The following is a 10,802-nucleotide window of genomic DNA, read 5'->3' as shown; positions in this document are numbered from 1 at the left end:
GAACCACTTCCGGCCCAGCCTCTTGGTAGGAGCTTCCGCCCTTCCTTGAGCGTCCCTAGTACGTCACTTCTGCCCTCTGTTTTGTAAGGCGCGAGCCGGCGGGGAGCCGCTGTCCCACGTGAGTCCCCGCCCGCCGGATCGCCGGTTCGGGCCCCGCGCGGGGCAGCGTCGGGCGCTCGCAGTCCTGGGTGCAGGGCCCGCCATCCCCGGGCCCTTCCCTTGCTGCTCCGCCTTCTGCTCCATGGACTGTGCTCTCTGCTTTCTGTTCCCAGCCCTAACTGCTGCTCTGCTTTCTGTGCCCTACCTAATCGACTGCTCTTTCTGCTCCCAGCACTGTGCTCCCTGCCCAGTCTGCCGCTCTGCTTTCTGCTCCCAGCCCCCGCTGATGCTCTTTCTGCTCCCTGCCCCATCTGCTGCACACCCACACAGGCTGCCCGTGGCCAAGTTGGCCACACTTGTCCTGGGAGAGCAAAACATCCTTGTGGGGGTCAGCCAGGGAAACTGCAGCTGTCCCCAGCCCTGTTTTGGCCCCGCTGTGTTTAGCAGCAGCCCGATCCAAGTATTGATGAGGTTAACACTTGCCAGAGGACCCCGTGTGATTCCCCTGGGCACTCTGAAGGGACTCAAAAGAAAATCCAGGGACTGTTCAACACTCATTCAGACATCTTTGTATTAATCTAGGAGCAAAGATGGGAGACTCCAGGGCCCTACAAAATAAAGCGCTGTTGTTCTCTTTGCAGAATCAGTAGGATCCAATGGATCTGGGGCGGCTTGAATACTTGCAGGCGCTTGTCACTGAGTTTCAAGTGACGGAGAGTTCAGGTGAGACTGTGGGATGCAACTTTTTAATTTTATTTTATTAAGGTGTTTGCTGAGCTTCTGGGTCAGATCAGGCTGATCTGCCTCTCCCTTGTGCACTGAATGAACAAAATCAAAGGTCTGCCCTGGTCTAATAGCGGGGGTGATAGTCCAGGACTGGCACACCATCTTCAGCAGCCAGCAGTACACAAAAGGACGTGGCTGGCATTACCCATTCAACACCACAGCCTGAATGACCAGGTGCCCATTTTCCACTGTGCCAACTGGGAGTAGTCTTCAGGATAAGCCAAGAGCAAGGCGTGAACACAAGCTTCTAGAGCAGTGATTCTCAGCCAGCGTGCTGGGTGATCCTTATAAGGGTGCCATTGCAATAACAAATCTGCATGAGTCACAAAATAAACCCAAGAGATTTCAAATAGGAATCCAGAGTGTCAAAAGCATTGTGACCTGCTGGGGTCTTTCTGAATTCTTTGCAGAATTGCTGGATTGTTTTTTCCAGTCAAAAAAATGAGCGCAAGGTGAGTTTGCATTTTCCATGGCGTGCCTTGAATTAACAAGTGTGAGAACCACTGCTCCAGAGCCAAAGTAGGACACTGCAGCAGTATAGCTGCTCTACTGCCACATTGTAGTGGATTCAGTTATAGCTTGTCCCCATTATCAGTTGTCCCTTTCCTGAACCTGAAGCTGCTTTTATGTTGCAGAAGCCAAGGAACAAGTACTGGCTAATTTAGCCAACTTTGCCTATGATCCCAAGAATTATGAATATCTCCGGCAGCTTCAAGTCCTTGACTTGTTCCTGGATGCGCTCACGGAGGACAAGGAGACTCTTGTGGAGTTCGCAATTGGTAAGGATTATATTTAAAACACTTATTGAAGTGCTAGTAGGGCACTGGCAAGTTATGGGATGCCAGCCTCACGGCTTCGACCCAGTGGTCCATTTGAGCTTTGGAGAAAGAATGAGCCACGTGTAACAGATATTAATGTGCTGTTTAATGAAATGCTGGATGGCAGCCAAACATAATGGCGATAAGAACCTCTCTAGAATAGAGTAACTGGAACAACGTGAGGGGAGGATGAGAGGGCAGGAAAGGAGACAAGTCTCCCCTTCACTTCAGTAGCATGCTGCAGTGTAACAAAATACATATTTATAGGACTAGGCCAGTCCCTCAATACTGGAACAACAACTCAATTCTAACAGTTCTTTTAAGGGAAGTCTCTGTTGCATAAGACAGTCATTGAGAACAGCTAAGGTTTTGGCAGACAGCCTGTGGAAGTACAATATTCATTTATTACTCTTGCTTTTGTCAGCAGTTAATGGTAATGTTTTATACCAAATAATACAATCCCATTACAGTGAGTCAGCATGGGCTAAATATAAACTTGGGAGCCAGCAATGTCAGATTTAATCCCAAGTGGTAAACAGGGTGAGATGATTGGATGATTAAATACCCCTGGGTCCCATCTATATTACAACTTCCTCTGGCAGGACTACAGGCAAGTAGCACCCATTGTTAGTGTGGGATGCCTGACAGGTTAGTACTGTCCTTACCCGTGCACCATGTAACAGATAGTAATCAAATATTGTAAACACAATTAGTACTGACATACTACTTTTAATAACACCTTCCATCAGTAGATCACATAATTAAGCCTCCCTATATCCTCTGTATGAGGTAGCAAAGAGATTTCTAGAAACCGCTTTATTGATGACTGGATTATAGCTACCTCTGGGGTGAAACAGGGTAACTGCTCAGTTGAACTCTTAGGACTGTTAACCCTCCATCTGTAAGAGTTGCCATGAGATTTCTAGTGACCAGGGTTTTGTCTCTCTCTTATGAAAAAGATGTTACCTACGACAGCACAGTGCCCCCTAATGCCACAGGGAAGAGCGAGTGCTTTGGTTGAAAACTCCCTTTGAGGAAGAAGGACACGAGAGTAAATTCAGACCAGGAGGCAGACGATATATACCATGTTAACGCTTGTAAAACAACGTTCTGAGCATTTCTTTCTATATTGGGATCTGGGTGTCAATGATGTGTAAACCCTTGCTTTGCCTTAGGGATTTTATGTACTTTATACAATTGCTATTGCAGTATTAGAACATTTCATCCCCAGGACTTAGATGGCTAAAAGGTTTCTCTCTCACTGCTCTAGAGGAAAGTCTCCCTGAAGGAAAGACCTAAGTCAATAGCAGCTAAAGCAAGACATCTCAAGTAACTTCCCCTGCCCTCCACCCCCAAATACAGGCATGTCCTTACCCAAACTTTCACCAAACTAAAACATGTTACAACAATTTAGGCATTGTCATCTGAGTTCATATATAGATAAGCCTTACAAAAGAATTGAGCAGCGTGGTTGCACCAATGAGCTTGAAACTTCAATGTCGGAGGTAAGGTGTTGCTAGTAGATGCTAGACACGTCCTTTCTATTTCAGGTGGTCTTTGTAACCTCTGCCTGGATAAAACCAACAAGGACTATATCTTGGAGGCCAATGGGGTGCAGCCCATCATAAACTGCTTATCCAGTTCGAATGAGGAGACTGTTATGTCGGCAGTCACTACGCTGATGTACCTGACCACGCCGCAGTCTCGCCCACAGATCACGGCTCTCCCCGTGGTGGAGTGCATGTTGCGTTTCTCCCTTTCTGCCAACAGGAGGTTGAGCAATCTGGCAGTGGTCTTCCTCGAGGATTACTGTGCACCTGTGCAGGTCGAGGAGGCCAGGAGCCTAAGCAAACACAGTGCGGTAGGGATCCCCCTCCCAAAGGACTGAAGCAGCACAGAGCAGAGCAAGCAGCTTGGGGTAGCAACTGAGAGAGCTGGCCCTGTCTTCAGAGCCTGCCTACAGCTGCTGGGCACAGACCAGAGGGATGAAACCAAGTAGAAGGGGCAAAAAGCATTCAGATGGAAGTAGCTTTGTTTGGAAAGAGGGAGGGAGGGAGCTGGGCTGCGAGAGCAAATATTAAATATAAAGCAGGTAATGTCTGGTAGAGGGTAAGCTGCCAAATAAGCTCTGACCAGCAAATTAGATCATTAAAATGCCAGTGCTGTTAAACCTGACTTTCTTACATCCACCATTACCTGTCACTGCACAGTGGGTGGCAGGATACATGACTGGGAGTTCAGTGCCCTGCCTCCTTCACCCAGGCATCCCAGAACATGGTACTAGACCTTACAAGCAGCTGCTCCTCCTCTTGTTATTGAGCCAGAGGGGGAATCCTTCACAACTCTCTGACAAGGTGAAATAATTTAATAGGGCAAGTGTTCCAGAAAGTTTGAAGGAGATGCACATCTGTGATGACTCAAAGTTTGGGAGTCATTCCCTATTTAGTATTGTCAGCCCTTGGTGCTGCCTGAGCTATGTCAAAGTGATTCCCTCAAAAGGGACTTGAATGCCAGTTCACAACCCAGCTGTTTCCATCTGCGATGTGAACAGCACTGTTTCCCTTCTCCATTACTTCCTGCGTTTGCTTTCCAATATTGCTCTCCAGTCATCAGCCCATGACTGCAGCCGCCTATGTGGTGGCTTAAGCTCCACGTGCTTGTTATGGCAGCAGGTGAACAGGATGTGTTCCCAGCTTGGATTAGGCTCCACACCTGAGAAGACCAAGGGAGAAGCTGAAGTCAGTCATCTTTGTCCTCCCCAAGCAGCAGTAAATCACATGTGAACTTTGTCCCTTAAGTTTCCCAAACCTTGGATGGTGTCCTTGTCATCAAACAGCAGGTCGGCTGATACGATGGTCTTATCCCTGGTCAAAATCAGTCGATCCACAAACTCGGGTCCCAAATGCTTCTCCACCCACTTGTACTGTAGGGGAAAGAGCAAGCCATTAGACCTAGCAGCTTTCACACTGGAGACACCAGACAGCTCCTAGCCTAAATATTTCAGGCTTCAAGGCTAGGCTGTCTGTATCCCTTCCAGACCCTGCAATTTGGCTGTGGTTTGGATGCCAAAATGGCTTGTTTTGACCTGTACTTCCAGCAGACTTTAGTAAGGACTGCTTTGAAGAGGTCCAAACTTCATCTAGTTGGAGACCTGTACTGGCCATCTGCCCGGAGCTCACAAATTACATCCAGCTTTATTAAAAACTGTTCAAATACGTAAAGATTCATTCATTTCTTTTTTTCACCAACTTAAGGCAAGAGAAGCTCCAATGTATTCTGTAAAGTTAAATGACAGGAGGCAGCAGGAGAAGAGACTCAAGGCTTTGGCATATAAGCATCTCCAGTAATCAAAAGCCAAAAATACCTTTTAAAAGGCTGTGAAGAGATGAATAAATTATACCAAGTTGAGAGAGAGGCTTCAGGGGAGGAAAGGGGTTGATTTCTTGCATGTCAGCTGATCTGCAGTAATCAAGTCTGCTCGGTTGTGCAGAAAGCAAAACTAAAGGAAAATTTGCTTCTTAATCAAGCTGTTAAAATTACCAATTTTGCTTCCACCTATTGCAGGAAAGAGTGGACACAAACTAGTTACTTTTGATCAGCTGAAGCATGGCAACCACTTTCCCCTTTTACCATGCTATAACTTGTTAGCCTGTCCACTTAATACCTTTCTCTCACCCTACACTCCTATCTGGCAGTTGTGGCTAACCAGAGCAGTTCTGGTCTTAGTCCTCTGTGCTCTGAGTAATCTGCTGGCTTTTTCAGATGAGGTTCCTCCTATGTAGAGTTCTGTACGCCAGAATCGCTGCTTGCCTTTGGCACGTGCTGAAAGTCCAGCTGGCCCATACTGCATCTGCTCTTGTACCATCTCCTAGTCCTGTGCCATTTCTTGCTACTGCAAGATGGGCAGCCAGGCAATTTTTAAAGCATGGTTTCTTTTTTATTCTGGCTCCCGATAAATAGGGCTCAGATGCTTTAAAGAAAAAAAAAAAAAGATGCAGCCCAGCCTAAGTGCTGAGGTCCCAGGTGCTGGCTTATTATTTTGGCAGCTATTCAGATGGACAGTCACCTCTGATGGCATGTTTGAATGCCCTCTAGAGCAACTGGCTATGGTCACACTGGTCTGTACAGTGCTAAAAGCTGCTTCTGCAAAGCCCAGCCAAAATTTAAAAAAAAAGAGTTCTCCTACCTTCTCAGGGATGCAAGGATCATACTTCCGGAGGGGACTTGTGCAAATGAAGACTTCAGTGCTAAAAAGAAAGAGTCTCAATTACTAGTTATAGGAGTGTATGAGATAATAGAAAAGGATGGTGCATTGCAAAGGGTCCTTACTCCTTCATTTGGATCATCTCCTTCATGGCTTCAATGGCTCCTGGTATTGGGTCCAGTCCCAGAAAGAAGCCAGGTGACTCATACACACTGACTATCTTGTCCTGGAAGAGACATGAGGAAAATTAGCAACATTTACTTTTTCAGAGCCTGACAGCTGTTCTCTTTATCCATTGCATATTGCTCAACCTCAGATGGGTCTCTGGTCCACGTTTTCCAGGGAGAGAAGGTGGTTAAAAGAGGACTGCAGAATCTCACCAATAGATTGTCAAGACAAGTCCAGCCCAGGTAGATAATGACTGGATGTTGTTATCTGATGTCTCACATGAAGCACATGGACAGTTACTGTTCTAGTTCCCAAGAAAAGACATGATAGCTGGGACCCTAAACACAGGAACCAAGGACAGACTGGGATATTGAGACTCCATTACTCTGGGAACTTCAGAGTTGATTTCTCCAGACCATGAGCAAGGCGTTCTAGTATGGAGGAAACTTTGCTTTGTCATTCTCCAAGATTTTCAATCCAGCATCAAGAAAAAAAATTGTGCTTGTAACACAGCGGAACCTGGCTTCTATGAAGACAGCTGTCCTACTGGGGTAGCATGTCAAACATTTTCCTTTCAGAGGTGCTAAGGTTGTGGCTAAGCTGAACAAATGCAAAATTAAGACTGTTCCTTGACAGCTCTAGTAGCAGAGCCCCCATAGCCTCAAACAGGCTCAGCAGAGACAAGAGGCTGCACAAGCTTCTTCCAGCGTTCCCTGTCCATGTCTGCTATGCTGGCCCTGCCAGGAAGGGTGCCACCTGAAGCTAACTTCCTGGGTTTGGAATAGGGCATCTGGACCCCAAGGCTTGCTGCCTCTGTTCAAATAGGCTAGTCAGCAGCCTGGCTGCAGTAACACAACCAGGTGTGGATTTGTAAATGAAAGGACAAGGGCAGACTTTCCTGAGATGGGAATGAAAAATGGTGCCTTCTGCCAAAGGCTGCATAGTCCAACATGAGCCAGACAGGTTTTTCACCAGCTGTCACATAACTACAGGCAAGGGCGTGAATTTAGAGGCTGAAATAAACCAAGGGCTTCTGTGATTGCTTTAAGCGCAATGCAATCTCCTTCCATGACTTGCTGCATCACCAAAAGACATTTCAGTAGTACTTAGCTTTTTGTGGCAACTAATCCTTGTAGGCTCCCAGGAAAATGTTATCTCCATTATCACAGATAAAGGGAGGTTTAAAGGACTCTGCTCTGGTAACAGCACATGACAAAACACTGCCCCTTGCTCCAGATCCCAGTTTTGTACTTAGCTAAAGAAGCATACATGCCTCTCTAATTAGTCACTGCTTATCTCTCTGCTTCTGAATTAAACTAAGGCCCAGACTCACTATTGTGCTCTGGTCTCCTTGTGCTGGCTCAGGGCTGAAGCTGTGATGGAGATCATCCCCAGCAAGAGCACCGCCCCAGATGCAGAGCTGGCATCACTAGCCACAGGAACAGGGAATGGCCTGGGGCACAGGAGGCAGGGAACAGCCTGGATGAAGTGGGTGGCCAGCACATCTTTGTCCCCCAGTGAGAGGAATAAGGCAAGGTAGCCTTTGCTTGCCTGGGATATTTCACTGGGAAGCACAGGCCCCTTCCCACTTGGCCTGGCGCCTATACCAGATGAATGGGTTTTCTGTCTCTGTTTCTGATGCACATTTTCCTCCCTGCCCTCCCTAATTCATTTGCAGGACACTCCTGGTCAGCTCCTGGCTGTTTTCAGTGGAGTACACCCACAGGGGAGGAGTGAACCATGTGTGCAGGGTCTTTCTCTCTCTCTTGCCCCTCGTGCAACTGCTCCAGATATACTGGGGGGGCGCATGCATATGATTGATGCCATTCTCCTGTGAGGGGAAACTGAGCTGCAGAAGGAAAGGAGGCAGTTTCCAGTTGACACTCAGGCAGGGTTTAAGGGGCAATGATAAAGCAAAGAGAGCATTTACTGTCAGATGACACTCCAGTACTGCCCCTAATAGGGACAAGAGGATAAATGAGCCAGTTACTATTGAGTGATAGCAGGGCTGCTGCATGGCACAGAGGAATCTCTGCCCAGCCCCATTCCTTGGGAATTGCCTGGCCCTCTAGTCATTTAGTTACGCTGTTCCTCATTTTCTTTAATACCTCAATAGCATCTTTTATTAAGAGGTTCACTGGTTTGAATCTAGCTCTGGCTGGTGGTTTAATAAAAATTGCTGGCTGGTGGCTGTGCAGTGGCCCACGTCAAACGACCACTAGTCTCAGTGCAGACAACTACTGGCTTCACACACCCCACTGCTACCCCTCACCTCTTCCAGGGCAGTCACCGTATGAGCAGACAGGACTGAAGGGGCCACAGGGACAAAGCTCCCTTTTGCGCACCTAGTTGCAGTGTCCAGTCGGCCCTACCTCAAGAAGCGTGTGAGCACAGAAAAGGCAAAGCACAAAGACATTCATTCTTCAGAGCTGCAAACCCATCGTTGCACTCCCTCACACCCATACTACCGAAGAGGCTGGAAAGCTTAGTTCTGGGTGAATAGTCCTCTGGAGAAGTCTGGCAGCCTTTGATTAGACATATCCAAGCGTGCAGGACTGCTGCCTTTCTAGCTGACCTGCCTATCCCCCCTTGTGTGCGTCACCGGTGCAAAATGAACACACAAACATTCATGAAAGACTTGAGAGAGTCATCAGCATTCATTATGTGCACAAAGGCCAATTTAAGGGTTAGCATAAAGAGGAGAGAGGCAATATTGAATCGATAGAATTCACAGCTAGCATTTGGAGGTAGGGAACACCTACGCTTGAGAAGCAAGAGGGTAGTATTTTTAAAAAAAAACAAAAAAACCCAGAAGAACAGCATTTAAACAGCAAAGAGTACTGAGCGGATTTAACAGCGAGCCAGCGGGAAAAATAAATGCAGTGCGACTGTCAAAGTCACAGCTGTGTTTGATGGCAATGGTGCTAGGTGCTGTATGTGCCCGCACACCTCTCTATCCCAAAAAGCTTACAGTTAACACCAGCCACTTTGCTTTTATGTTAATAAAAAAACCCCAAAACCTGTCAATTCTCTTGGGTAGGAGCAATTTATTTTGCAAGTTCATTTTGCTAGATGCTTCTACCGCACCTAGCGCCAGAGTGCAAACACAATGAATGGGGCGAGTCGCAGCCAACTGTCCCGACTGAGCCCAACTGGATTCAAACTCTTCATCTAGAAAAAGTCAGCTCTGTAACCCACTGAGACCTCTTGGGGCTGAGCAGGACGGCTGTGGGTCAGGAATAGCTGAGAAGGAGCTCGGGGATTAGAGGCTCTCCGAACAAGGATGTTATACAACGGTGTCACTCCAGCCACTTACAGACCCATTCACCGCAGGGGATCTGCCTAGCTGGCTGGGATTCACACCCAGGATCAACTCCCATCCTTTTCAGCAGGTCCGTCCTCTTCGTTCAGCAAGTTTCTGGTGTCCAACAGAGCCAGGTAAAACCATCACGGGCACCGGCGCCTCACGCGCCCTCTCCTACCTGCAAGCCCGGCCCGCTTTGAAGAGCAGGCGCCATCCCCATCCCCCCGCTGGATGCGGCAAAAGCAAGGGGAGCCGGAAGCCCGCCCCCGCTCGGCTTCAGACCCGCACGTGGAGGGCGCTAGCCCCTGGGGGACTCGGCGCTCGGCCCGGGCACGGAAGCGGCTCCTGCTCTGGTCCTCGCGACCCGCCAAGCCCCGAGCACTATTTGGCGGGAAGCCGGCCTGCGGGACCCCCCGGGGGACGCGCCCCGCGCTCACCGCCAGGTCCTCCCGCAGGCCGCGGTACTGCTCCCGCACCGAGAAGCCCCTGCGCTGCGCCAGCTCCACGCGGGGCTCGCCGGGGAAGCGCGCCAGGAAGGCCCGCAGCACGCCGGCCTCGAAGTCCGCCAGCACCCCGTCCATGTCCGCCAGCACGCGCAGCGCCGCGCCCGCGCCCGCGCCCGAGCCCATGGCGCCTCAGACCGCGCGGCCCGGCCGGCGCCGCTGCATGCTCAACCGCGAGGGGCGGGGCCCGGTCATGCATATTCATGAGGGCGGTGGGGGAGCCCCCGGGCAGCGGGAGGCAACGCAGCCTGGCAGGGGCTTCCCAGCCCTAGCCCCTGGCCTCAGCAGAGGCTGCATCTCTTAAAGCAGCTGCAGCCTTTGGTCAGTCTGAGGGACCTACACGGGCAGAGGCCATGCGCTGAAATGAAGGCCAGGCCCTGGGAGAGCTTGCTGGAGCTCCCCCAGGCGGAGGAGAGCAGGTGGCCAAGGCTCCTCCAAGTCAGACTGGTGCAAAGCTGTTTGCACAAGCATGGAGGCACTTGCCAGCTTGCAGAAGGTATCTACTTCCCTCTGCCATTTGCATGTAGCATGGTAGAGCCAAGCATTGTTTTAGGCTTTTGGCAGAAGTTTTGTTAGAGAGGGGGCAGGGTAACGTACTGGTACCCCAGGCAGTAAGTGGGGTTACTACCCTTTTATCTTACCAGGATTGTTTTAAAGCAGCTAAGGAATCAAATCAGTAAGAACACAGCTTGTGGATAACCGTGCATCTTTTAAGAAGTGAAAATTAGAGGGAACAAGAACAGTGAACTAAATGAAGCCCTCTGAAGAGTACAAAGGAATTTAAGAAAGGTGGCACTAGCATGACTGAAGGCTAGAACTAGAGTACGTGTCAGCAAAGAGGAACACTTTCACCCCAGCCACCACAAAAGTGCAAGTGAGCAGAATGGACAGGTGATTAAGCTTTGGTCTAACAGGAGTAG

The 10,802-nt window shown here is 49.2% G+C and overlaps 2 protein-coding genes across 2 annotated transcripts; one reads left to right on the top strand and one right to left on the bottom strand.

The window, feature by feature from the left end:
* The first annotated feature begins 33 nt into the window (after positions 1–33).
* Positions 34–3,601, top strand: ARMC7 (armadillo repeat containing 7). Its single transcript, XM_090059459.1, has 4 exons — positions 34–118; positions 741–822; positions 1,521–1,664; positions 3,254–3,601. The coding sequence occupies exons 2-4, from the start codon at positions 756–758 to the stop codon at positions 3,589–3,591; spliced, it is 549 nt and encodes a 182-aa protein (XP_089915585.1). The 5' UTR covers positions 34–118; positions 741–755; the 3' UTR covers positions 3,592–3,601.
* Positions 3,602–4,265: 664 nt separating this feature from the next.
* NT5C (5', 3'-nucleotidase, cytosolic) lies at positions 4,266–10,707 on the bottom strand. Its single transcript, XM_090059458.1, has 5 exons — positions 9,817–10,707; positions 6,033–6,133; positions 5,890–5,950; positions 4,512–4,626; positions 4,266–4,415 (listed from the first exon to the last, which is right to left on the bottom strand). Exons 1-5 carry the CDS (start codon positions 10,006–10,008, stop codon positions 4,273–4,275), a joined length of 612 nt encoding a protein of 203 aa, XP_089915584.1. The 5' UTR covers positions 10,009–10,707; the 3' UTR covers positions 4,266–4,272.
* Positions 10,708–10,802: the final 95 nt, after the last annotated feature.

The sequence above is a fragment of the Crocodylus siamensis genome, chromosome 8, assembly GCF_052110815.1.
Source record: "Crocodylus siamensis isolate JL-2025a chromosome 8, ASM5211081v1, whole genome shotgun sequence".
Taxonomy (NCBI): domain Eukaryota; kingdom Metazoa; phylum Chordata; order Crocodylia; family Crocodylidae; genus Crocodylus; species Crocodylus siamensis.
The sequence above is the reverse complement of the archived record's forward strand: the minus strand, read 5'-3'. Positions and strand labels throughout refer to the sequence as shown.

Bases quoted from the DNA above. Each gene is read 5' to 3' on its own strand.
- NT5C (XM_090059458.1), bottom strand. From the start codon at position 10,008: ATGGGCTCGGGCGCGGGCGCGGGCGCGGCGCTGCGCGTGCTGGCGGAC. The intron at 6,134-9,816 runs GTGAGCGCGGGG...TGTCTCTTCCAG, and splicing joins GCCTGCGGGAGGACCTGGCG to GACAAGATAGTCAGTGTGTA. The intron at 5,951-6,032 runs GTAAGGACCCTT...CTTTCTTTTTAG, and splicing joins GAGATGATCCAAATGAAGGA to CACTGAAGTCTTCATTTGCA.
- ARMC7 (XM_090059459.1), top strand. From the start codon at position 756: ATGGATCTGGGGCGGCTTGAATACTTGCAGGCGCTTGTCACTGAGTTT. The intron at 823-1,520 runs GTGAGACTGTGG...TTTATGTTGCAG, and splicing joins TCAAGTGACGGAGAGTTCAG to AAGCCAAGGAACAAGTACTG. The intron at 1,665-3,253 runs GTAAGGATTATA...TTTCTATTTCAG, and splicing joins TCTTGTGGAGTTCGCAATTG to GTGGTCTTTGTAACCTCTGC.